The 26,144-nt window shown below is 40.8% G+C and overlaps 1 protein-coding gene across 1 annotated transcript; it reads right to left on the bottom strand.

The window, feature by feature from the left end:
• Nucleotides 1–998: 998 nt before the first annotated feature.
• On the bottom strand, nucleotides 999–21,676 carry XKR9 (XK related 9). The gene is made up of 4 exons (XM_032794487.2): nucleotides 21,541–21,676; nucleotides 16,775–17,352; nucleotides 2,867–3,090; nucleotides 999–2,001 (listed from the first exon to the last, which is right to left on the bottom strand). The coding sequence occupies exons 2-4, from the start codon at nucleotides 17,044–17,046 to the stop codon at nucleotides 1,355–1,357; spliced, it is 1,143 nt and encodes a 380-aa protein (XP_032650378.1). The 5' UTR covers nucleotides 17,047–17,352; nucleotides 21,541–21,676; the 3' UTR covers nucleotides 999–1,354.
• Between the last annotated feature and the right edge of the window lie 4,468 nt (nucleotides 21,677–26,144).

The following is a 26,144-nucleotide window of genomic DNA, read 5'->3' as shown; positions in this document are numbered from 1 at the left end:
TATATTGAAAGATTGTCTGGTTTCACTGTAGTATCTGCAAGCACCTCTCTAGAAAAATTCATTATTTTGTGATTTCACATCACTTCTTGGAGAGATCCCTATAGCAACAGTACATTAGAAGAACTATTCTTCCTTTCTCCAGTGGCAAAGGCAAACCTGTGTCATACAAGGCCATGCAGCTGTATACCAGGACTCTAGCCTTCCCTAGCTATGTCTACACTACTGTGGGATCGACGCACTGGGGGTCAATTTAGCGGGTCTAGTGAAGTGCTCTCCGGTCAACTTCGGTACTCCACCAGGAATGAGAGGAGTAAGGTAAGTCGATGGGAGAGTACTTCCCGTCAACCCAGTGCGGTGTAGTCACCGCAGGAAGTCGAACTAAGCTATGTCGACTCCAGCTACATTATTCATGTGCTGGAGTAGCATAACTTAGTAGTGTAGACATAGCCTAACACTTAAACAATTAGACTTAAAAAACATTGTGAGAGAAAAGTTTCAAGGGAGATATCTCTTCCCCTATCAGAGATTCCTGCCTTCAGCTATTAGCTATTTAGACTTTAGTGCTGGTATAATCCAGGTCTGCAAGCTACTGACATCTGAAAATTTACACAGGGTATGTGGGAGGATGAGATCACAGCAGTGAAACAGGAGGGTGTGTTACCAAAGCATCTGTAAAATATACTGATTGAGCACATCTCCCCAAAAGCTTTTTCTGGCCAGGCTCCTACTGCACTGCGGCCAAATTAAAGTTACTCTTCCCTGGTAGAACTCCCAGGATAGGGCTGTGGGTTTGTAGCTACCCTTCCTAGTGAATACATGTACCTCTCTCACTGGGAGGGTAAATCCAGTCCTCTGTGATCCCTGTGTTCAGATACAGTTAATATATCACAGTCCTTGGTTATTTCAGATGAAGTTCAGGCCTTTCCCAGTGCCAAGTAAGGAGATGTGAGCCTTGATTTGAAGAGAAGTACATTTCAGAAACAAAGACAATATCAACAATAACTTGATTTGGTTTTATTTCTCCTACATTCTGTGTGTAAAAAATAAAACTGGGCTTGGGTGGGAGGATAGGATCGGTTGTTTGTTTTGCCTTTACAGGGGCTATTTTTGTATTTTATTTATTTTGCAAGTGATGGAAAAACACCAATATGCAGAAGTGCTTAGTTCATTTTATAAAGTCTTTGCTTTGTAGTACAGCAAAACCAATAATTATTCAGAGCTGATAACTACTATCATTCCCATTAAGATTATTTTACTTGAAATGCTCATTGCAAATATGAAGAGTAAAGACAGAGTAACTAACAGTCCAGGTAGTATTTGCTTTGATTTGCACATATTTAAAAATTCACATAATTCATTCCATTATGAAATTTCTTATTCTACTGATTTCTTCTTTTTCTCTTTCTCCTGCTAGTCCATCAACTTTATCTGAAGCACTCTCTTGTTTGAAATAAATAGTGGGGTGGAAAACCATATTATAAACAATAAGACAAATAATACCTAACCCCAGAGTGAGAACAATTGTGATGCTCACAAATGTAAAATATAATTGCTCAGTAACTGAAGTCTTCCAGAACAAACACACACACATTATGCCTAAAGTTACAAGCACATGAATGGCATAATAACTAGAAATATACATTTTTGTTTTTTCCCCCTTGACATTAAAAAATGTAAAAATAAGAATGATCCCAACAACAGTCCTGTATAAAAATTCCATCCTCTTAGATGTGCAGAATGTAGTGTGTTGCTTCAAAGTCCAGCTGAAGCCCAAGGTCCAAAGAAATATTAGCAGAAATATACTACTTATGATATTTAATAGGGTGACCAGTGCAATACTCAGTATCCAAGAAGTCAATGTGAACAGTTTATACAAGAGGTAGATTAACTTAGGAGGCACCCCAGAAAACTGATTTTTATCAGGCACAGATTTTCGTAATGATATCTGATAGTCAAGAGTTGACCAGGAAATGCTGCTAAAAGATGTGATGATGGAAGCATCTAAATAAAACACAAGGATAGATGTTAGTTCTATGGAAAAATTTCATATATTTTTACTTAAACATTCTCTATATCTGAGAGGAAGAATGGTCCAGTTGTTAGGGCACTTGTGAGATCCAGGTTCAATTCCTTGCACCTCCACTAATTTCTGTGTGACCTTGGGCAAGTTACTTAGCCTTTCTGTGCCTCAGTTCGCCATCTGTAAAATCGGGATAATAGCATTGGCTTACTTCACAGAGGTGTTGTGAGGTGAAATATATTAAAGACTGTGAGGTGCTCAGTAATGGGAGCCATAGAAGTACCTTAGATACCAACCTATTCAATAAGTGAAAACAAGATAGACTACTCTGAAATGATTCAGTTGGTTACATCCATTAGCTTTCACTTATCAAACACAATACAATGTTATTGTTAAATATTACTATTACAGATTTAAAAAATTTATTAAAGTTAATGTTTAAAATTAAATAGACACAAGTTAAGAGGGAAGGTACTATACATCTGGAGTCAGGCTTGAGTTATGAGGGATTACACATATCGGTTGCAAGGGTAAAGAGATACATACATATCGTATAACCGGCATAGACCCAGATTGGGGTGCAAGAGTTTTTCAAGTGTCAGTGGATAAGTGGGCTCGGGTACGCCACCCATGGAATGTGTAAGGAGTCCAAGTCAGTATCGGTGTAGCGAACTTTTCCCAGAGTTTAGTCAAATAGATAATCTAATAGAGGAGGTTTTAAATTAAATGTTAAATACAATTGTACTGGGATGTGACAGGGAATACTTTAAAATGTTACCTAATACTAGGGATTGCCTTCTTAGTGGAGATTTAACTATATTCAACTTTCAAATGAGAGAGACTTACACTGACTGAAGGCAGCCTTGTCATGCTCCATCAAGATGTAAATCTGAAGAATGAGCTGGGGTGAGGTCTCCAGGAAAGTCTTAAATACCTTGAGCATACTAATATCAGTCACTGCATCAATGGCGCGTTTATGAATGATACTGGCAGGGCCCCCAGTTAGTTTATCTCCTGAGCTGTTTTGTTTAAAAGCAGCCTGGTAGCCATCTTTCAATGCGAACCAATACCTACAAAGAGAAATATATATATAAAAACGTGGTTAGACGGGCTGTTTTTTTTTAAGCACTGTTCTAAAAAATAGTGAAAACTAATTAAGCTTTCAGCCATTTCGTTCTTAGTTCAAATTATTATTATTTGTTTTTAATTCTCTTTGAATGGAATCCTTTACGTCTTACTAATGCAAAAATGCACATTGAGGTTAATGTTAGTGATGGGTGCAATCTAGGAAACTAAATTGAATGGAACAAAATTGGTCTGAGTAAAGACCATAGGACTGAGTTAATTAACTTCAATTTCTTTAAACAGGATATATTTCTGAATCTCCCCTTTGCTGCCTTCTTGTCCCCTTCTCTTTAGGCTGACACTCTGATTCATTTTTCATGCACCCAAATCCCTAGATATAAACATGCAAACTGGAGATTGTGCATACATGAAACTATGCGTGTATGTATCCCTTAACATGCACATCACCTGATTTGCACATCTACATCAAATTTGCACATTCTTTTGTAGCTTGATTTTTTAAAATCTAGCCCTAATTATTTAAGCTGTCTCTTTTCTAAACACCCATAGAGACTTTCAATATAGAAAATAACTCTCAGGGGGACACATATTTCATACAATGACAAGATCTGGATGGTGTCATATGATAAATCATATTCTTTGTCAGATATTGAGGACATATAAATGACCTCTCAAAACATTTCTATTTTCTCCTTAAGGCTATATAATCGTTTCCTTTGAAAGAAAACTAAATGGAATGATACATTATACTGGAGCTAGTGAATCATGACAGATTTACTTCCTGCCTTGTGAAGTACCTTTTCTGTTCAAGATATCTGTATTGCCATGTGGGAGACCTAGGTTTAATTCTCAGTACCAAGTCATTTTTTTTCAGCCCTAGAGGAGTTGGCAGGGTTGTGGAAATAGAGTGCTTAGCCTTAACCCCTTGAGAAGAGGGAACAGTAAATTCTAGTCAAAAGAGACACCATTTGGATATTTAAGGAAGCAACTGTGACCATCTGCACACAGAAATCTATTCAGTCCTTGGGGAAAAAATGATAGCTGCGAGCAGATGTAGGACCAGATCCCTAGCTGATGTAAATCCTTTGATGTCAAGAGTTGCACCTGTGCTAGATAAGGATCTAGCCCATTGCCTCAAAGTGGAAGTTTAAAGTAGGGTGGGAAACCCTGCAGATAGTAGATATGGTGAGCCATGTCTAAAAGAACAGGCTCTGAGGGCTAATTACCTCATTTATTTCCTGTGGAATTGTTTAGCAATAAACAAAGAGTCTTCAGAACCAGTTAGCAACAAACATACAAGAAAGAACATCCCCTAATAAGTATCCATGTAGGCCCCACCCCTGTCATCTTTAAAGGCAAAGTAATGATCTCTTCCACTGAGTGCTTGCCCAGTGATTCATAAACATAATCATAAGTGTCTGCTGAAGACAGACCATTCAATTATCACTGAGTCCACTTTCAGATCCCTGGAACTTCCACTAGCCTTGTCTGGAGAAGCTATTATGACTCCACTATTGACAAAACAATGGGAAAACAGCCATTCCACTAGGGAATTGACCTTTATTGTGCCTACTTTTTTTTGGTGTTGTGTCCTGTGGTTTAGGGTTTTCCTGAGAAGGCTGGTTCCAGCTCTGAAATATATACTAACGGTGTACAAATTTTAGAATTTCAGATTAGGCTCAAAGTAGCATCCAAAAGTTTGGACATTTGTCTAACATGTTCAAACCTCTTTGCCTTTCAAATCAGACTGTAAAACACACCAAAAAAAAAACCCTCTTGTCTCTATTTGTGCCTGAAATACCGCATAAAAAAATAGACTGTTTTCAGAGATGCTGAAATGCCATGAACTTTCTAAAGCTCAAAAATATTCATATTTTGAGGTAAGTTTCTTAATTTAACCAAACCACTTCACATCACTAGAATATACACTTTCATCATAATGCCTTGTGCGCACACAAAAATGCTGCAAAAGTTATAATTTAATTTAAAATAACACAAGATTTATAATATAAACACCACTCCCCTTCAAAAGAGAGCTGTTTAGGTTCAGAGAGATAGGGTGTGCAGCATCTAAACCTTTTGCAGGGCACCTATTCAAGTAAATAATTTCTACTATACCCTTCATTGGACACATGCAGAGATCTATTTATCTGTTTTATACTGCTGCCCATCACCATAGTACTGAAACTTTTCCATGTAAAATTAATAGTGACATTCTGAAAGGATTCTAATGCAGGGACAATTTAAGCAAATCTCAAACTTCTTGCAGAGCCATTCTAGGGGGCTTCCAGTTACGAGGCCCAAAATTCCAAGTGTGACTTCTTTCCCTATTTTTGGCCAACTATTCTACGGTGCTAGCTGGGGATTCACACCAGGGACATGTGTGGGGAAAATAGTGATTGTTTACAGAAATGGAATGCATCTGAGAACTGAGTTAAAATGAGGAAGCTACAACCACACCTGGCTGCTTCAGCAGAGAGTGAACAGGCATGGAAACTGAACTACCCTTTTTAACAGTGCAGGTGGGTGATCCTTCCAGGTCAGGAGTGAGGCACATTGGTGGCCTGCAGTACTGCAGCTCATGACAGATTTCAGTCATCTGAATTTTAAATATGTCACCTTTCACCAGCAGTAAGGGCCAAATCCTGCTCTGTGGCCATGGAGGATACAGGTCCTATGACAATGCTATGCTTTAACAGAGGAAAAGGAGAGAGGCGGGGTTTGAACATCTATGCCACCTGCCTGCATCAGTGCTCTGCTTTGTGTGGGCTCCCTGTGTCCCAGCAATGCACTACCCATTTGTGTCCCCAGGTGTACACCAGCCTTGGGGCTAAGCATTGCAGCAGTCACAGCTATGGAGCAGCTACGCTACTACTTCATGGCCTACCGGGCTGATTCCATGTCCTTCTCCTTGCAGAGATCCTTATAATGCAGCCTTGACACGCAAGCTGTGCAGTTCTTCCATGATTTGGCTCTGGCTCCATTACTTAAAAGAAAGAAACTCACAGGTGGAATTGTTTTCTTGTATTACATTTGTTGCATATTTATTTTACTGTGTTCTGAGTAATCTGCCATAAATAAAATCCTACACTGTTTGGCAAAACATCTGTAACTTTTTCAAGTTATAAAACAATTAAGAATGCAAACATCTGGTTCTTGCCTCCAAAATGTAAACATCTGTAGAGTTTGCAATGTTTTCAAGAAAAACTGTTAAAGTAAATCAACCTGTTACACACACTTAACCATCAGAGCCTGAGTTTGTCCAAACACCAAGTAAGTGCAAATCTGATGCACTGAATATGAGCTCCAGAGCTCAGACCTGGGGGAGCAGACATGGTAAGAGATGAATACCTCACATGTTGTTAAAGGGATTCCTCCAGAAAAAAGGTATATACTGGATATTATAGAATCATAGGACTAGAAGGGATCTTGAGAGGTCATCAAGTCCAATCCCTTGCCTCATGGCAGGACAAAGTATTATCTAGACCATTCCTGACAAGTGTTTGTCTAACCTGCTCTTAAAAATCTCCAATGATGGAGATTCCACAGCCTCCCTAGGCAATTTATTCCAGTACTTAACCACACTGACAGTTAGGAATTTTTTCCTAATGTCCAGCCTAAACCTCCTTTGCTGCAATTTAAGCCCATTGCTTTTTGTCCTATCCTCAGAGGTTAAGAAAAACCTCCCTCCTCTTTTAACAACCTTTTACGTACTTGAAAACTGTTATCATGTCCCCCCTGTGTTCTCTTTTCCAGAATAAACAAACCCAGTTTTTTCAATCTTCCCTCATAGATCATGTTTTGTAGAACTTCAATCATTTTTGTCGCTCTTCTCTGTACTCTCTCTAGTTTGCCCACATCCTAATTGGCACACAATTTGGACATCTAATTGGCACACAATTTGGACACGATACTCCAGTTGAGGCCTAATCAGTGCAAAGTAGAGCAGAAAAATTACTTCTCATGTCTTGCTTACAACACTCCTGCTAATATATCCCAGAATAATGTTTGCTTCTTTTGCAACAGCATTAGACTGTTGACTCATATTTAGCTTGTGGTCAACTATGACCCCCAGATCCCTTTCTGCAGTACTCCCTGGGCACTCATTTCCCATTTTGTATGTGTGCAACTCATTGTTCCTCCCTAAATTGAGTACTTTGCATTTGTCCTTATTGAATTTCATCCTGTTTACTTCAGACCAGTTCTCCAGTTTGTCCAGATCATTTTGAATTTTATTGCTATCTTCCAAAGCACTTGCAACCCCTCCCACAAACTTTATAAGTGTACTCTCAATGCCATTATCTAAATCAGGGGTTGGCAACCTACGGCACGTGTGCCAAAGGTGGCACGTGAGCTGATTTTTACTGGGACACTACTGCCAGCCAGAGTCCTGTCTGCCAGCCCCGCTCAGCCCGCTGCCTGCTCGGGTGAATGGAATCCTAGGCTGGCAGTGGACTGAGCAGGGCCAACAGCCAGGACCCCAACTGGCAGAAGCCGGTGGCCAGAACTCCAGACCATCAGCTGGCTGAGCCCCTCAGCCCACCGCCAGTCTGGGGTTCCGTCTGCTGGCCCCGCTCATCCAGCTGCTGGTATAAGGTTCTGGCTGCCGGCCCTTTGCCAGCCAGCATCCCGGCCCCACTCAGCCCACTGCCGGCCTGAATGGATGGACTGTCTGGCTGGCAGCAGGCTGAGTGGGGCCAGCAGATGGAACCCCAGACCAGCAGTGGGCTGAGCAGCTCAGTGTGCTACTGGTCCGGGGTTCCGTCTGCTGCCTGCACCACCATCCTAACTGCCAGCACCACTCATCCCACTGCCAACCTGGCTGAACGGAATCCCAGGCCAGCAGCGGGCTGAGTGGGGTCAATGGCCAGGACCCTGGCTGGCAGGAGCTGGCGGACAGAACTCCAGACCAGCGGTGGACTTAGCAACTCAGCCCACTGCTGGTCTGGGGTTCCGTCTGCCAGCCCCTTGCCAGCTGGGGTCTTGGCCCCATTCAGCACGCTGCTGGCCTGGATGGATGGAACCCGAGCCAGCAGTGGGCTGAGTGGGGCCAGCGGACAGAACCCCAGACGGTGGTGGGCTGAGCAGCTCAGCGTGCTGCCGATCTAGGGTTCCATCTGCCGCCTCCACTGCCAGTCTGGGGTCCCGGTCGCAGGCCCCGCTCATCTTGCTGCCGGCCTACATAGACGAAACCCCAGCCCGGCCGCGGGCTGACTGGAGCCAGCAGTTGGGACCCCGGCTAGCAGGGGCCGGCAGACAGAGCCCCAGACTGGCAGTGCAGGTGGCAGACGGAACCCCAGACCAGCAGCATGCTGAGCCGCTCAGCCCACTGCGGGTGTAGGGTTCCATCCACTGGCCCCTCCCAGCCGGGGTTCCTGCCGCCGGCCCCGCTCAGCCCGCTGCCAGTCTGAGTTTCTGTCGGGGGGCCCCTGTAAATGTAAAATTTATTACTGGCACGCAAAACCTTAAATTACTGAAGACTTGGCACGCTACTTCTCAAAGGTTGCCGACCTCTAGCTAAATCATTGATGAAGATCTTGAACAGAACCGGATCCAGAACTGATCCCTGCAGGACCCCACTCGTTATGTCCTTCCACCAGGACTGTGAACCACTGATAACTACTCTCTTGGAACGGTTTTCCAACCAGTTTTGCACCCACCTTACAGTAGCTCCATCTAGGCTGCATTTCTCTAGTTTGTTTATTATGTTATGAAAGACAGTATCAAAAGCTTTACTAAACTATCAATTATCTATTCTCTCAGGATAGATTTGTTAGGATGTTCATAAATTATAAATATTTTAGTATCCATTCTGGCCACTCAAGCATCTCATTTGAATATAAAACTTACACTTATATAATTCTTGAAACAACCCAAGATTTCATTTAGCACCTGTAGATTTGCATATGAGCTGAGTGACGTAAATAGATTGACACGCAAAATCAGGTCTATGAAAAAGTTTGCTCATTACAAAATAGCAACTACAGCTGTCAGCGATCTCAGCAGTTTAATATATTTTAAAAGAACAAAATTCATCAACTCTGTTACAAATGATACCTCACTTTACTAAATGTGAAAGATTTTTTTTTAAAAATTCACTCTTCATTCTGTTTGTTTATAATATGTATTCCCTCATTTTGGACAATGAAAATAGATTGTCAGTTTCACTTTTTTTTAAAGTTAGTTCCAGTCAGTTTTGCTTTCCGTTTCTTATGTATTAGCTCAAGGTTGCAATATTGGGAGGCAATACTGTAGAAGAGTGTTTATTTTTAAAAATATATATATTTCCTTATTAATTAAAAGTATATCCATTAAAAACATTTATACTGATCTTAGATTTGTAGAGAAGAAGGGTTCACATACAATCTAAGTTCTAGGACAAATTTGATTTGGTCATGTCTCTCCTGTAGGGCTAAATATAAAAGTGCTATTTTTAAAACAATAACCGTTCAATAATATCTTTTTATTATTCTAGAGTTTGCTAAGAATTTGGTACTTGACAGACTACAGAATAGAATGTTATACTTTATTTACTCCTGAAAATGTCACACATCAGCTGTAAGTATTCAGATGTCAGTTACTGCTTCTAGAAAGCTCATTTATTTTTATAGATACTGGGAGAGCTGGGGGGGAAAGTGGTTCTGCCTTTGTGATATTGTCTTCACAGGCTGGAATGGAAATATGCATCCATTCCAAAGTGTCTGGAACAGAAGGATCTTTTGGATTCCACTCTCCATCTTCTGCCTTGAGCAGAGAGTAGGATTCAAATCAGACAGAGCTAGCTGTGAGGGTGCAGAAAATCACCGTGGAATGTAATCTCTGTTGCTTTATTTCCCACTTTGATCTCTGATTGACTGCCTCCTTTTATTTTAATAGAAGTTTCTAATTATTTTTCATGTTGCTAAAATCTAAGGGCCAGGTCAGTCATCCCCTATATTGGGGAATTCTGTGAAAAAGGCAGGAATCTTTGCTTGTTTCCACTCAAAATATCCTCTTCATCATTTAATCTGGTGGGCCTGTTCTCCTATGAAACTGGCCTTCTAAAACCATGGCAACATGCACAGGTCAAGGCTGCCTGTATTTATTGCTTTATGACCTCCCTGGCAGCATACCTGCTGCTTCCATAGATATGAGCCTTGAAGGATGCAGCTCACATAAAGTCATTGACAACAGTGTTTCTCCTTAAGCCTTAAAGGGAAGTAGTCTCTTCTGTATGTTAATCTTCTGCATACTAAAAAGGGGCAGTTTAAGTTCTCAGTAGTTACAAAACCAAGTTTGTTTTGTTTGTTTGTTTGAAGGAAAGTACCCAAAATAGTAAACATACACTGGCAGAATATGAACAAATACATATTATTATTTAATCTCTAGCATAGGGATGGACAACCTACAGCCTGGTGGCCACATCTGGCCCTCCAGATGTTTTAATCCGTCCCTCAAGTTCCCGCCAGGGAATGGGATCCGGGGCTTGCCCCACTCCATCCGGGGAGTAGGGTCAGGATTAGCCCCGTTCTGCACGGCTCCCATAAGCAGTGGCATGACTCCCCTCCAGCTCCTATGCGTAGGGGCAGCCAAGGGGCTTTGCATGCTGCACTCGCAGCTCCCATTGGCTGGGCAGGGGGACATGCCGCTGCTTCTGGGAGCTGCCTGAGGTAAGCGCTGCCTGGAGCCTGCACCCCTGCCCCCTACAGCCCTGCCCCAGCCTTCACCCCCCTCATAGCCAGATGTGGCCCTGAGGCCAAAGTTTGCCCATCCCTGCTCTAGCAAATTAAACTATTGCAGCATCCATGTTAACATCCTCTCTGAAATTTTGTCTTATAAATCCTCTACTTTTTAATGTTAATTGCCTCCCTGTCCACCAGTGGAAAAAGAATCACTTTTCTTGAAGAACTTCTTGCTATTTGCATTAGTTGCTTGAGGTATAGATGCCTGTGTTCTGCATTTGTGTTGCCTTGTACAAAATCCATTCTTGTAGCAACAGAGCCTTTTGAAGTTTTGCTCTGAAATTCTCTCATCACTTTTTGTAAAATGTCTCGACATAGTCCTGGGTGCCACAAAACACACAAACTTATTCCAGTTCCTAATGGACTTAAAAATTCAGCTTAATTAAAATGATTTTCCAGATGCATCTGTTCCTGTTCAGACAAATGTTTCTTGTCCTTGATTTTACATATCAAGAGACATGATGGCAGCGGCTAACATAGCCCTCTGTTGTGCCACAACCAGCTGCTGAAGTTCAATCTTCCTCAGGTATCCTGAAACTCACCTAGACTCTGATCCTGAAAACTGCTCCAGATACGTGGACCTCTGCACCCAGGAATTAATCACCCCTTTCCTCCAGCATTCACTGTTAATGCTGAAATTAATCACCCCTTTCCTCCAGCATTCACTGTTAATGCTTTGTCCTATTTGTGTTTATCACTGTCCTGTTGTCTGATCTGAAACCTACCAACATCTATGGGAGCCTTTCCATTGAGTTTACATGGGCTTTGGATCAGGCCCCTAGTAGGTAGATTATGTCAGCTTAAATCACCAATAATCATCATAACTTAATTCCATTAAAAAACTGTTGAGAATAAACATTATGTTAAAAGAATTAAATGTTTACAATTCTTTCCATTTTAATAATCTAAGCTCTTATTAGCAATATAAACAAGGATTTTTAAATATATGGGTGACAGAATACACCCCTGTATTGATACCCTACATGCTATTGTAATAATCTTTGTACAAGGTATGCCTTTTAAAGTATCATTTGAAAACTCTTAACTTGCTGGTCAGTTTTGTCCTCATAAGATGTGTGGCAACATTGTATATGAAGTTATAAGATTCCTCTGTACGATGTTATTAACACAACCCCACAGCCTGCCCAGGCAGAAGTCAGCAAACAGGTCTGTCCTAAACAAAGGAATGTGTGCTAAGCAGTAAACAGGATCATCAAGCAGGAAGGGAAAACAAAGAAAGCTCAAACAGATGGAAAAAATCCAGTACGGAACATCCTTCCGCATAGACTGTCTCCTGTTTCTCAGCTGGAAATGGTTTTCAAGAGTGACAATGAAACTATAAAAAGGAGGGGCAAACACACCAAAGGGAACCGCCCCCCCCTGCCAGCCCATTGCATTCTCTGCCCTTGAGAAGACAAAGGAAACAGCCATTGGACTCTGAGGAAGCGGTCCTGACCAACCACTCTCAGGCTGGATCTCTGGGCTACAGCCCCCTAGTTCCCAACCACATTAACGACACAAGCCCAACTTGTTTTTTGGCATCTGTAAATTACCCTTCAGGAGTTTGTAACAGCAGTGACACAAAACATTGTCTTTGAAACCATTATTGATTCATTCTTCAAAAGGTAAAAAGCATTTAGGAAAATTGGTTATCATACTGCAAAGCCTGGGCAGATACTTCCTTACTTAACCTCTCTATCCATAGCTCAAAGAGGTTCGGCTTATTCCCATTTCTGAGTTGGGAGAGCCAGCCTGTCCTGCTTGCAGTATACTCCCTCTGTCAATCTGGATGTCAGGGTACGTCTACACTACGGGATTATTCCAATTTTACATAAACCGGTTTTGTAAAACAGATTGTATAAAGTCGAGTGCACGCGGCCACACTAAGCACATTAATTCGGTGGTGTGCGTCCATGTACCGAGGCTAGTGTCGATTTCCTGAGTTCCGTTAACATGCAGCAGCCAGAAACACCCCCCCATCCACATTCTTCTGGGAATGGATCGCCTGTTATCCGCCCCCGACCACCGTGTGGCTGGTGTCATGGGAAGATCATGCCTAAAACACAACCCCTTCCCCCCACCACCATGTCGGCTGGTAGCGGAAAATGACCTGATAGCCAAACACGAAAAAGCTCAGCACCAATCCCGCCCCCGCCCCAACCTCCCTGGTTGGCTCCTGCAAGGAAGGATGTTTTTAAGCACAGGCAAAGCCCAGTAGGAAGGCCATCTCTGTCGCCTTAATTAAATTCTCACTGAATTTCAACTAGGTTACTATGAACGATACATCGCGCTGAGGATACTAACACAGCGAGATAAAGAACCGGATGTTGCTGCAATGCCAGCAATACCGGGACCATTACACAACTAGGGCTTTGTCATGCAATGATACCAGATTCTTGCGACATGCATGGACGTTATTGGACATTCTAATTCAAATCGTGGTCAGTCTACCGGGGACGGGAATAAGCTGCCCTTGCCCGAAAACCTTTCTGCAAAGGCATATTTGGACCCACCAGTACCTTCCAGGACAGCTTTCATGGAGTATGTCCCTGGAGAATTTCCGACTCCATCCCTCAGACTTGTTACAGACTTTTCCAATAACTGTTACTGCTGCGAATGATCCCAAGTCCTCAGGGCAAAATTAATCAATTAAAAACGCTTGCCTTTTACCAGATTTATATATATTGATAAGAGTACACTCACCAGAGGTCGCATTCCATGGCTTCATTGTCTTGGGCTACTGCTTGTGAGCGGCTGGGAGGGCTAATCTCCATCGTGTAGAGGAAAAGCTCCTGGCTGTTGGCGAGAACAGGAGTGCTGTATGCTCTCTGCAAGCTCGTCCTCCTCTTCCTCCCTTCTATCTTCCCCATCCGCAGACTCCTCAGCATGCTGAGATTACCACCCCAACCTCGCGATCCGCAGACAGGATACGTAGGGCGTCCAGGTGTAGGCGGACTCCCCTCGAGAATTGCATGTAGGCTTCAGCGTAGAAGCGCCATGTTTTTTGGCCCTGACCCGGACCTTCCTTGCTTCTTTGGTTTTCTGATTAGCTTGTCTGAGCTCTTAACTCACGGCACTATTACTGAGTCCTGGTTGTTGCCTCCCTGGCATCATGGCCTTGGAATTACTTCAAGTGTTTTTTCATTGTCTTTTGAACGGAGTTCTGTAGCATGGAATCCTCTCCCCAATATAGCGATCAGATCCCCCCAGTTATCCTCCTGTGCGGTCCATGCTGAGATCTCTTTTTCGTTCTCAGGAGACTGCATGTTATACCTGTGCTGATGAGCTCTGCGTATGGTCACCTGTGCTGGTGAGCTCTACATGCTGCCAAACAGGAAACTGAAATTCAAGTTGCGGGCTTTTTCCTGGTTTTTCCTGGTTCTACCTTCTACCTGGCCAGTGCATCCGAGTTCAGATGGCTTTCCAGAGCGGTCACAATGGTGCACTGTGGGATACCACCCGGAGGCCAATACCGTCGATTTGTGGCCACACTAACCCTAATCTGACATTGCAATACCACTTTCAGCGCTACTCCTCTTGTCTGGGAGGAGTACAGAAACCGGTTTAAAGAGCCCTTTATATCGATATAAAGGTCCTCGTTGTGTGGATGGGTGCAGGTTTAAATTGGTTTAACGCTGCTAAATTCAGTTTAAACGCATAGTGTAGACCAGGCCTCAGATTCCATTTGTTGACAACCCATTTCACACTTCTCCTCGAGACCAGATTTTTTTATGTTTAGGATTGTCTTTGCTCAGCCTTGGCAAGAATAAACCATTCTAGCCTGGATAGAGCCAGACATGGGGTATTCCCCAACAAATAGCTCTCTCCAGGACTCTTATCTGTGCCACTCCTTTGCTTCCTGCTAATTTCACCCTTAGCCTCCTTTGATATAACACCTAGCAGTTAGGCAGGTTAATATCAAACATAACCTGACGAGGATATATTTATTTCTAAAAAATACACCTAATGCCCTCTTTCTCCTCAGAGAAGGGGAGCCAGAGGAGGGACATAAAGAACAGGTGACAGAGCAATGAACCAAGATGATCTTAGCAGCAGCATTTTGAATGGATTTGAGAGGGGCAAGAGTATACAGTGAGAAGAGGAGGGGCCAAGGACAGGGTCCTGAGAGACTCCTACCAAGAGAGAGAAGTTGATAATGTTCCTTTAATACTGAAGGATAAATCTCAGTATGGCTAGACAAATCCACAAAATATATGGGTATGCTAAGTGGATAAAAACTTGGCCAGCCAGATAACAGGGACATTTGTAGCCCAAAATTAAAATCTTGTAAAAACAAGCTTTTATAAAACCGAACACCAATTTTCAAAATGAAAACAATCCTTTTAAAACAAATTAATATTCTGCAGCAATGTTAGAAACACTAGCATTGCAACAGGAAGAACATGAAAGTAAAACTGACTGTAAACAAAAGTGAAACTTAGTGAAAGAATATATGAGAGGCGAAAGTAAAGAAAGAAAGTAAAGTAAACCGGATCTTAAAAATTATTTCACTCTTAATAATCTAAAGTTTACTGGTAAAGAAAGTTGTTTGAGATTTTTCAATTGGCATAAATGCACTTTTTTAGAATGTCCACAGTTTATAAAAGTATTTTAAGGAGCATTTAAAATGAGTATTTTCTTCTATGAAGTACATGCTAAAGCACATAATTATAGTGTCTTTGGCAAGTCTACATTTTCCCAGAAAGAAACCTGTTACTCACAACAATCATACCCATAGGTAGATTAAGATCCAGAACCTCTGAATTTCTCAACAAGAAGTTTTCAAATTGCTTTTAAAAGGGAAGTGATATGTAGTCTCAACATAAATGCAAACTGAATTGAAAATTACTTTTCAAAGCCACAAACAGAGATGAAGGAAAAATTTTAAATTTACTGAACATGCATCTGTCAGCAAACAGGGATTTTAGTCACCATAGACGTGAGCCTACAAACACTCACTACAGAGCTCAGTGCTTAATACCATGAGTAATTACTCATTCCTGTCCTCCAAACTCAACCTTCTTTCTACCCTTATCACTGCACCTTCCATGTTAATGAATTTCTTTCACCTCAGCTACCCTCAGGGGCAATTCTCCCCTAAGTATCACCCTAAAACTTCTTTTTCTTTATCAGTTACACAACTGACTTTCTCTGTCCAGCATTTTTATGTAATATGTCCTGTATAAAGAATGCGGTACCAAATTAAACTGAATTGTAACAGTTACAGCTAAAATAATTATTGATAAGGAAAATGAAATAGGTAAGACTTATATCTACATCAAAAACACCAAATTTACCACTAGCATAAGGGAACACAATTCCACTGACATAAGTAAAGTTGTGGTTGCTGTCACACCAGTAGATTTGATCTGGAAGTTGTATTAACGTAACAATAGGGCTTCTGGTTTAATGGGTTATTAACTTCATGGGGTGGGTATTTTTAGCAATATTTGAGTTTTATGTAGATGTCAAAAAACTAGGGTTTTTCGGGGCTCTCTCTTTGTACATACTGTAATGAGTAATGTATATTATATAATAAGTAATCTCTTTGTAATGTTACCTAGTGCACTTAATGTTGTACTGTTTCAAACAGCACTTTGTTAAAGCACAGTAAGGAACCTTTAGTGTGTACCAACAGGGTCTACACAGACCAATTAATGCACAACATATTAGTGTGGTTTAAAAATCACGCCCCTGAATCAGTCCGCATTAATGCTCTATGTAGACAAGGCCTTAGATACAAGTAAGCACTTCAGGTATTTTTCCAGAGTTTATGGAATAAACTCTAGTTTTTATTGATTGACTGAATTTGGGGTATTTTGTTGCTGTTTATCAGTTAAAACCTAAAATCAGCAACCCTGCATAATTAGCTGACACTGAAAGTTCATAGTGAACCACATAAAAGCAATATGATTTATTTTTGTAATATTTGAAAGTTGGCATTTACCTTGTAAAAATTCCACCATGCAAGAAATGAAGTAGAAAAATCCAGTTCAGCTTCACAGGATCAGGGCTTCCACAGTCGTCTTTAAACCATTCATAACTAAATATCTGTACTATTATTGATGACAGCAACCTAAAAACCAGTGTCAAGATACCTAAAGAATATTGTCCCTCACAGAAATAGTTACTAGTGACCCAGATATCTGCTGCAATATCAGCTACATAAATTACAATTCCAAGAACTGACATAGTAAAATTCAACTTAGTAAATGTCATTATGAGTTAGTTTTTCATTATTGTCACTGTGTTATCACTTAATATAAGAAGGAGAAGAAGTCAGAGCATATCTAAATACACTCTTACACCTAGTGATACAACCTTCTCATAATGTTTTCTATAAAGGAAAGCTGTAGTGTATATTTTCAGTGTGGAAAATTGAATCAAAATAAAGAGAATTCAAGTTTTATGCTCTTTGCGAGAATACTAAACTAATTCCATTGCTACATGTCCATTCCAGAAAGCGTACATGTAAACATCTTTTTAATTACACTGGTAGATGTCATTCTTCCTAGTTGCTGGCTCCTGAAAAGAAGAATAAATGAAGAGTCACCAATAAAAAGAGCAATAATTCAGAAAAGCATAAATCCCCGCAGCAAGTCACATAATAATTTAAAAGGAAAAGAAAAGTGTATGGGGGATGCTCATGGACAATCACTGGGGAAGATAAAGTTCTGACCAGTTGAAATTACTCTCCTGACAGCAGTGATTCTGAACCTTGCCCAGTAGTGGAACTTGTGTCTTGTTATAAGTAGACATTTCTAAGCGTAGAGTTAAGAGATGCTAAGAAACAAGCCCATTACCATGAGCTTTTTAAACCTCAGTTAGTGTGGGTAAAGATGGTGACTCCTTCCCAACTCTACTCATTAAGACAGAATATTCATGAAAGCCAGCCTTTCTGGACTCTCAAAAGAGATTAGAGGCAAGGTGCATGAGGTAATATCTTTTACTCGACCAACTTCTGTTAGTGACAGACACACACTTTTGATCTTACACAGAGCTCTTCTTCAGACCTTCTTACCTCACCTACCTTGTCTCCCTAATCTCCTGGGACTAACATGGCTACAACAACACTTTCAAAAAAATGTCTTCCACAGTCAACAGCTAATCCATGAGATTCTGGGCTTGTTTCAAGATACTACCTTCTTCCTCTGCCTCTGAGAGCCCACAAAGAGTGGAGAACAATCAGACCTTGAATACACAGCATTATACAGCTACGCCCATTGTGTGATTGGAAGACTTTTCACTGTTTAATGGTTTTATCTTTCATGTTTGTCCATATTCAGTAAATACAAAAGATTACCCCTTAGAGGCTACTGAACAGGATCGAGGCTGTTTGTATGAAAGATCATTCCTGTGCAGGAATCGCTAGCCAGACCCTGTCTTACTGTAGAATATGTATCCTTATTATCGGGGGAAGAAGATTACAGTTCCTACATTTAGGTTGCCTAACAATTTCCATTATAATGATTTTTGTGACTTTTTCTTTGAGAATCTCTCACGCCTCTATTGTTTTCAGCAGATCTTTGATATTCGGTAGAGCGAATGCCCTTGAGGGATCAATCTTGGGACCAATCTTATTTAACATTTTCATTCATGACCTTGGCACAAAATGTGGGAGTGTGCTAATAAAATTTGCACATGACAAAAAGTTGGGAGGTATTGCCAAAACAGAGGAGGACCGGAATATCATACAAGATCTGGAGGACCTTGAAAACGGGAGAAATAGAAAAGAGATGAAATTTAATAGTACTAAGTGCAAGGTCATGAACTTAGGGACCTACAAGAATTTTGTTATAAGATGACGACTTCTCAGTTGGAAGCATCAGAAGAGGAGAAAGCCTTGGGTGTATTGGTTGATCACAGGATGACTCTGAGCTACCAATGTAATGTGGCTCTGCATCAGGCAAAAGATTTCCAGTAAAGATAGGGAAGTGTTATTGCCATTATGCCAGGCACTGGTGAGACCTCATCTGGAATACCATGTGCAATTCTGGTCTACTATGTTTAAGAAAGATCAATTCAAACTGGAACATGTGCAGAGAAAGGCTACTAGTATGATCAGAGGAATGGAAAACCTACCTTACGAGAGGAGACTCAAAGAGCTTGACTTGTTTATCCTAACCAAACAAACGCTGACATGAAATATGATTGCTCTCTATAAATACATCAGAGGATAAATATTAGGGAGGGAGAGGAGTTATTTAAGTTAAGCGCCAATGTTTACAAAAGAACAAACAAATATAAACTGGTCATCAACAATTGCAGGCTTGAAATTAGACAAAGACTTCTAACCATCAGAGGAGTGAAGTTCTGGAACAACCTTACGAGAGGAGCAGTAGGGGCAAAAAATCTAACTGGCTTCAAGACTGAGCTTGCTAAGTTTATGGAGGTGATGGTATGATGAAATTGCCTATAATAGCATGTGGCCCAACACTCCAGGATTGTCCTGGAATTAAAGATTACTCTTTAAGTAAAGATTATGTCATGTAATGAAACCTCCAGGAATACGTCCAACCAAAATTGGCAACCGTACCCATTTGTGATTGCTAGTAGAGGGCTCTCAGTTACTACAGAGAATTCTTTACCAAGTGTCTTGCTGTGGGGTCATGCTGATATGCTGACATGCTCAGGGTTCAACTGATTGCCATATTTCAGGTCAGAAAGGAATTTTCCCCAACGTCAGATTGGCAGAGACCCTGGGCTTTTTTTGCCTTCCTCTGCAGCATGGGGCACAGGTCACTTGCTGGTTTAAACTAGAGTAAATGGTGAATTCTATGTAACTTGAAGTCTTTAAATCATGATTTGAGGACTTTAATAACTCAGTCAGAGGTATGGGTCTATTACAAGAGGAGGGGGTGGTTCTGTGACCTGTGATGTGCAGGATGTCAGCCTAGATGATCACAATGGCCTCTTCTGGTCTTAACGTCTATGAGTCTATGAGCTGTGGAATTGCATTTTCTTTGCCTCATAAAATTCCATTCAGTTTTTGTTGAATTATAAACTGTTAAAAGTCACCAGTTCCCTTCTATTCTCTCAGGTGCATGTGTCAGGAAAATTTTGGCAGCATACCAAAATAACCAAACATATGAACATTCCAAAATGTCAGGCTCACACCACAACCAAAGCAGTATCAGACAGACACTTAATGGGGAACACCTGGGGGCCGCCAGCAGAGCCAGGGCAGGAAGGATTGGAAGGAAGAGAGTTGGGCTGGGCTTGCTTTGGATTTTTGGACACCTGCCCACTAAGAAGTGAACTGAGACCATTAGCTAATATGACATAGGCCACAAGAAAGATTGTGACAATTCTTAATTGATATTGACCAGACCAAATTTTGAATAGTGACCTAGCTATTACGAGTCTCTTGTTCTGTCGACTTCCTATCTCAAGTGTTGGCCTACCTGTGGTCAGTAGAGTGACATACTCTCAGAACTCAGATACCTGGAGTCCCTTCATCTAACAAAAAAAATTTTTTTCACTAACTTCTTCCAAATATCAAGAGCAATTGACATGATCTGGGGAGGTTAGGGGAGTAAACTTTGGTTCACAGTATTGCATGAGCTAAACTGAACTTTGCTCTTACTAATGTTTCATAACCTAATAATAATTCTTTCATTTATGTAATATTTAAATTAGCAGTCTGTTAGATATGTTTCTTCAGAAAAAAATAATGCTCTGAATATACTCGATAAATAAGGATCACTTCACTCACCTTAATATTTAACTGCCATTGTAATGGGTCATAGTAACTATTGCACAGTTTTTAGGATGGTGGATGAAAAATAATAGCACTATTTGAAAATATAAGAAGAATGTAGCTATTGGCCACTACAGGAGGCAGAATAAGACTAGATGAATAAACAGTCTTATTCAATATGGCAAGTCTTATGCTTCTATTCGGATAGGGATAATAGAATTTTTGATGTTGATATCTTCCAAAATAGCAGGATTAACATGTATAATGGGCAATATGCTATGGGATACCTGGGGGCAAGTTTTTAGGTGACTTCAGTCATGGTCTGTGATTTTCGTACTTGAAATATATGTATGTAAATTGGGTAGTTAGACATCTAATTACTCATATGAGCCCCATCTCTGTACTCTCATTTCAGTATCTGAGCAACTCATAAACATTAATTAATTCATCCTCTGCACACAATTCAATAGGGAAGCATTATGATCAGTATTTTGTCAAGGCAGCGCAGGAAGTCTGTCACAGATCCATAAACTGAATCCATATCTCCCAAACTTCACTCTACTGCCTTAATCACAAGACCATGTACAAATGCCTTTTTGCAGATGCATCTGAATTCTCAACTGGAAATCTGATGCTTAATGTATTCAAGTGTTTATGTGCAATCTATGACAGTACTTCCAATAGTTAAAGCATCTCCTAATGCTATGTGGTGTACAAGTTCAATGCTGACTTGGAGAAGGGTGTTATCTCCTATGCCCTATAGCACCTGGAATCTCCTAGTCCCTGATCCAAGACCTCTAGGCTCAAAACTTGCTTACCATACAAGATCTGTTAAGATATCATCCATAAGAAGTACAATTTAAGTATCCTGTGCTGAAAAATGTGCCCATTCTGAAACTCAACATACCTTTACACAGTCATTCTGAGATAGAGCCGAAGCTGTAAAATACTAAAAAGTAGACCTTTACTGCTTGAAATATATTTAAAAACACTATCATAAAATGCAAACTTACCTTAATACCTGCCAAGTCAAAGTTTTCACTGTTAAATCCATAGTCTGCTCCAAGCAGCTTTGAAGGTCTGAACATTTCTCATACTTTCACTGTGTGTCTGGAAAGTATGCCATCAGCAAAAGTGAAAGGCGCTATGTGGCATAATGGAAACTGAAACTTAAATCACCTGTTGACCATGTGACATAGTTAATAAACTGCTAGCTATCTGGAACTGTCAATCCTTATGAATGTATACATTATTTGAATACGAATTCTAAAAGAGCCTTGATCTATGGATTTTTAATATAATCCTAAAATAAAGGTTATTTAACTAAATCTCATTTCAGGTCTTTCACTCCATAAAAGTATATCCACTTGGCAAAATAACACTGGTTTCTTAAGACTTATTGATCAAAATCAATATACATATATGTAGATTTAGCCAAGCCTGTGAATATATTTGACTTATTAATAAATAAAGAATTGTTCAGCAGTTGTCTTTGCAATAAGATACATTGTGAAATGTATACAAATGGTAAGGGTTTTGCTTTTTCATGCAATGAGATGAACAGATGGCAGATGAATGTGTTTTGATGCTTGGAACAGGTAAGTGTACAAAAAAATTCTCTCTGGCAAAAATTCAATAATGGGGAAGCATAAAGATTCAACAGATTAAAAAGGGAACATCTGCTGATGGCTAGAAAATACATATTTTTAAGTGTTTTATAGCTGCAATTGCAAAGGTATCAAAATAAACAAACAAAAAAGCTCAAACAAAAAAAAATCCTATCTCACTAATACTTCTAACTAGCAGCTTCTAAATTATATTGGAATGATTTCTTTTGTGAAATCATCTGCATTACCCTATTCAGCAAAATTTGTATAATAAACACAGAATTGTATTTCCATGCTTAGAAGCTATTATTTAGCCTCAATGAAAAGCTTTTACTCTCAGCAGCTACACATATGACGGGCAAAAGATAAAAGCTGAGAGCCACATTTTTAAAGGTGTTTAGGTATCTATTTGCACCAAAATATTTTTTTAAACTTGGCTATGAGTTAATATCATTTGGTTGTATAATACGAAGCAACCTCATTTCAAAACTCATTTTGTTTAGTTCTTTTGTTGCTTATAATGTTCACACTCCCTGTTCAGACTATTTTTTTCCAAATAAATAATCTTTGGTTAGTATGCTTTTACTAAAAATTTGAATTGGAAAAGCTGAAGCAAATCACTGTCCACTCTAGAAGCTCTAGTAGAATTGCAAAAACATGTTAACAGCAGCCACTTCAGTCAGTGCATACTAGTAACAGGTATCAAAGTTTTGTACCTAGTGGTCAGGTCCTGGAAAGGAAGACCAAAGGCTTTCTTGTGGCAGAAAGAACCTGTAGATTAATTCCTCAAAGGATATTACTGCTGCCATCTACAGACCAAATAGCTTCATAGCTCCTACATGTAATTAGAAAAGACATTATTTATTTAGAAGAAATTTACACTGACACTAAAAAAGAAAAAAAAGACATTTGATGGTTGATTTGATAAGCAGTCAGAATCTTACCATTCAAAGCAATTAATGAGGAAAAAATCACCAGCACAGTTTGTGGGAGATTTTTAGCAAATTTTAAGAAGTACTTATACTTTCAGGATTATGCAAAAAACCTGAATTTACATTAGAGAGAGTCAGCTACCAAAATACACACGTTGCCTAGATATCTTCAGGTCCCATCATTTTTATATGTGACATCATAGATATGCCTATCCCAAGAGCCAAATTTTACCTGATGGCTGAAAATACGTTTTATGGAGCCCGAAACAGATGCACATGTACACTGCAAAAACAGCATTTTAAGGCACCTGATTTCTGGCTGAGGCCAATTCCATTCATCGATTTGTGCTCAACTATAGACAGTAGGAGCAATCTAGAAGGGGAAGGGAAGGTTGTGTGCAAAGGCCACTGCTGAGTCAGAGCATACATATATAACATGCAGCCTTAGCCCCTCTGACTCCGAGCAACATCCTGTAATTGCCCCTCCGAGGCTGAAGATCCTGGAAAGTGAGAAATTAATGTGATGAGTGTGATATAAATAATGGTTCAGATAGATTAAAGAGGCTGGCTTGGCAAAATTATGAAGGCACCAGAATAGAGACAGCCAGTAAGTGTCCTGTTGTCGATCTGCCATCTGGAATTTCTGGTGTGCACCTATAAACAGCTCCAGCCAGAATTTGGTCCCAGAGAGAGATTTTTAATCACTACATAAAGGATCATCAACAGAAGTAATACTTTTCAGACCAACATCATAACATTGTCAGACTTTGGTATCCCTCCCAAAAATTCTGCTTGTACAGATAGTACATAATTCTAATTGTGTCCCTCCCACTGTTTAAGATAGTTACCTTCACTGAAACTGTGAAGGTAGGTGTGGTGATCCATGGGTTTCCTGTATATAGTTGTCTGTCAGGTTCCATTGTTGAAGCTGATCATGGTATCCAGGGAGATTTCCACCACAACTTCAACAACCACCACCCATCCATTAGACTCTCTCTGGAACACTCCCACACTAGCATGAACTTCCTGGATACCACCATCAACTTCAACACCTACCTTCAGAGATCCAGTGGCCATCCCAAATGCACCAAGAAATCTACAGTCAGGCACTCAGATACCACAGAATATGCTCTAAGGAGAAAGTCCAGGATACACACCTTAACACACTAAAACCACCTTCTCCAAAGAAGAACACTTCACCAAAGAAGTAGATCACATCATGGAATGGACCACCCAAATACCCTGAGAAAACCTGCTTCAGTATGGAAATAAAAATAAATCTCTCACCACACACCTTTGGTTGTCACCCCACTGGAATCCATATGGGATATCATTAAACAATTACAAACCATATATCATGGGGACTACATCCTGAAAGAAATCTTTCCTGAACCCTCCTCTTCTGGCCTTCAAACAACCCCCCAGCCTCTCCAAATTCATTATCAGAAGCAAGCTCCCCACAAACCAGGACATACCAACTCAAAGTGGCACCAGTCGCTGTCAGAATAGATGCAAAACCTGTAGCCATATCTTCACTGCTAGGATGATCAACAACTCCCACAACACACCTTTTGAGATCCATGGATCCTACACATGCGTATCACAACATATGGTGTGCATTAACTGCTCCAATAACAACTATGTGGGTGAAACCAGATAATCAGTATGCTCTCACATGAAGTTATACAGGAAAATGATAAAAGACAAAAACACCATATCACCTGTGGGTGAACACTTTTCACAAAACAAGCCCTCTGTATCTGATTACTCAGTCCTCATTCTCAAGGGAAATCTGCACAAATTCAAAAGATGAGCCTGGGAGCTTAAATTCTTAAATTTGCTAGACACTAAGGCCATGTCTATACTAGCACTTATGAAGGCAAAACTTTTGTCACTCGGGGGTGTGAAAAAGCACCTCCCTAAGTTTTGCTGGCATAAGCACTGGTGTGCATAGTGCTATGTTGGCAGAAACTCGCTCCAGCCAATATAGCTACCATCACTCTTTGAGCTGGGTTTATGATGTTGATAAACGAGCTCTCTCCCGTTGGCATAACGCAGCTACATGAGCATGCCTAAGCTCATGTAAGCTTAAGCTTGTAAGTGTAGACATGGCCCAAAATCATGGACTGAATAGAGACAGTGGACTTACAACTTAGTACAACAATCTATAACCCACTAGCAATCCCCAGCCCCAGATGCTTTTTTCCCCTCCCTTCCTCCTTCTCCCACCCTCCCCCCGCCCGAACAGGAAGATTGTTAATGGGCCACTTCACCTTGAATGGTATCAGAGGGGTAGCCATGTTAGTCTGGATCTGTAAAAGCAGCAAAAAGTCCTGTGGCACCTTTTAGACGTCTGTTAGTCTATAAGGTCCCACAGGACTTTTTGCTGCTTTCACCTTGAATGGTTCTTTGAAATACGTGTTAACCACTTATGCTAAACTATCTGTTCCAGCTTGTATTTAGCTGTGACACTGTTGAGGCTTGCAGCATTTCTCAACCTGGGGTCCCCTGTGGTGGGTCGCAAGCAGGTTTCAGAGGTTCCGCTAAGCAGGGCTGGCATTAGACTTGCTGAGGCCCAGGACAGAAAGCCGAAGCCCCACTGCCTGGGGCTAAAGCCCTGGGCTGAAGCCAAAGCCTGAGTAACTTAGCTTCACAGGGCCCCCTGTGGTGTGGAGCCCTGGGCAACTGCCCTGCTTGCTATCCCTTAACACTGGCCCTGGCTTTTATATGCAGAAAAACATTTGTTGTGGCACATGTGGGCCATGGAGTTTTTATAGCATATTGGGGGAGGCTCAGAAAGAAAAAGGTTGAGAACCCCTGCTCTACACTACAGAGTTAGGTGGACGTAAGCCTTATGGCGACCTAATTATATCAGTATACACACTACAGCCTTGCTCCCGCCAATGTAACTGACATAACTTCACCTCCATGAGAGGCATAGGGCTTGTCAGCATAGTTAGGGCAACACAGTGTCCATGTAGACACTGCATCACTTATATTGGCTGTTGGCTGTCATTCTTCTCAATTTCTAGCAGGGGCAGCCAGGATCTAGCGGTCACCGTGGGGCAGGATGGGGGA

The sequence above is a fragment of the Chelonoidis abingdonii genome, chromosome 2 (assembly GCF_003597395.2).
Source record: "Chelonoidis abingdonii isolate Lonesome George chromosome 2, CheloAbing_2.0, whole genome shotgun sequence".
In the NCBI taxonomy this organism is placed as follows: Eukaryota; Metazoa; Chordata; order Testudines; family Testudinidae; genus Chelonoidis; species Chelonoidis abingdonii.
The sequence above is the reverse complement of the archived record's forward strand: the minus strand, read 5'-3'. Positions and strand labels throughout refer to the sequence as shown.

Coding starts and splice junctions, on each gene's coding strand:
- XKR9 (XM_032794487.2), bottom strand. CDS start 17,046: ATGACATTTACTAAGTTGAATTTTACTATGTCAGTTCTTGGAATTGTA. Junction 3,091..16,774: donor CATGGTGGAATTTTTACAAG/GTAAATGCCAAC, acceptor TTCTCTTTGTAG/GTATTGGTTCGCATTGAAAG. Junction 2,002..2,866: donor CAAGGCTGCCTTCAGTCAGT/GTAAGTCTCTCT, acceptor TGTTTTATTTAG/ATGCTTCCATCATCACATCT.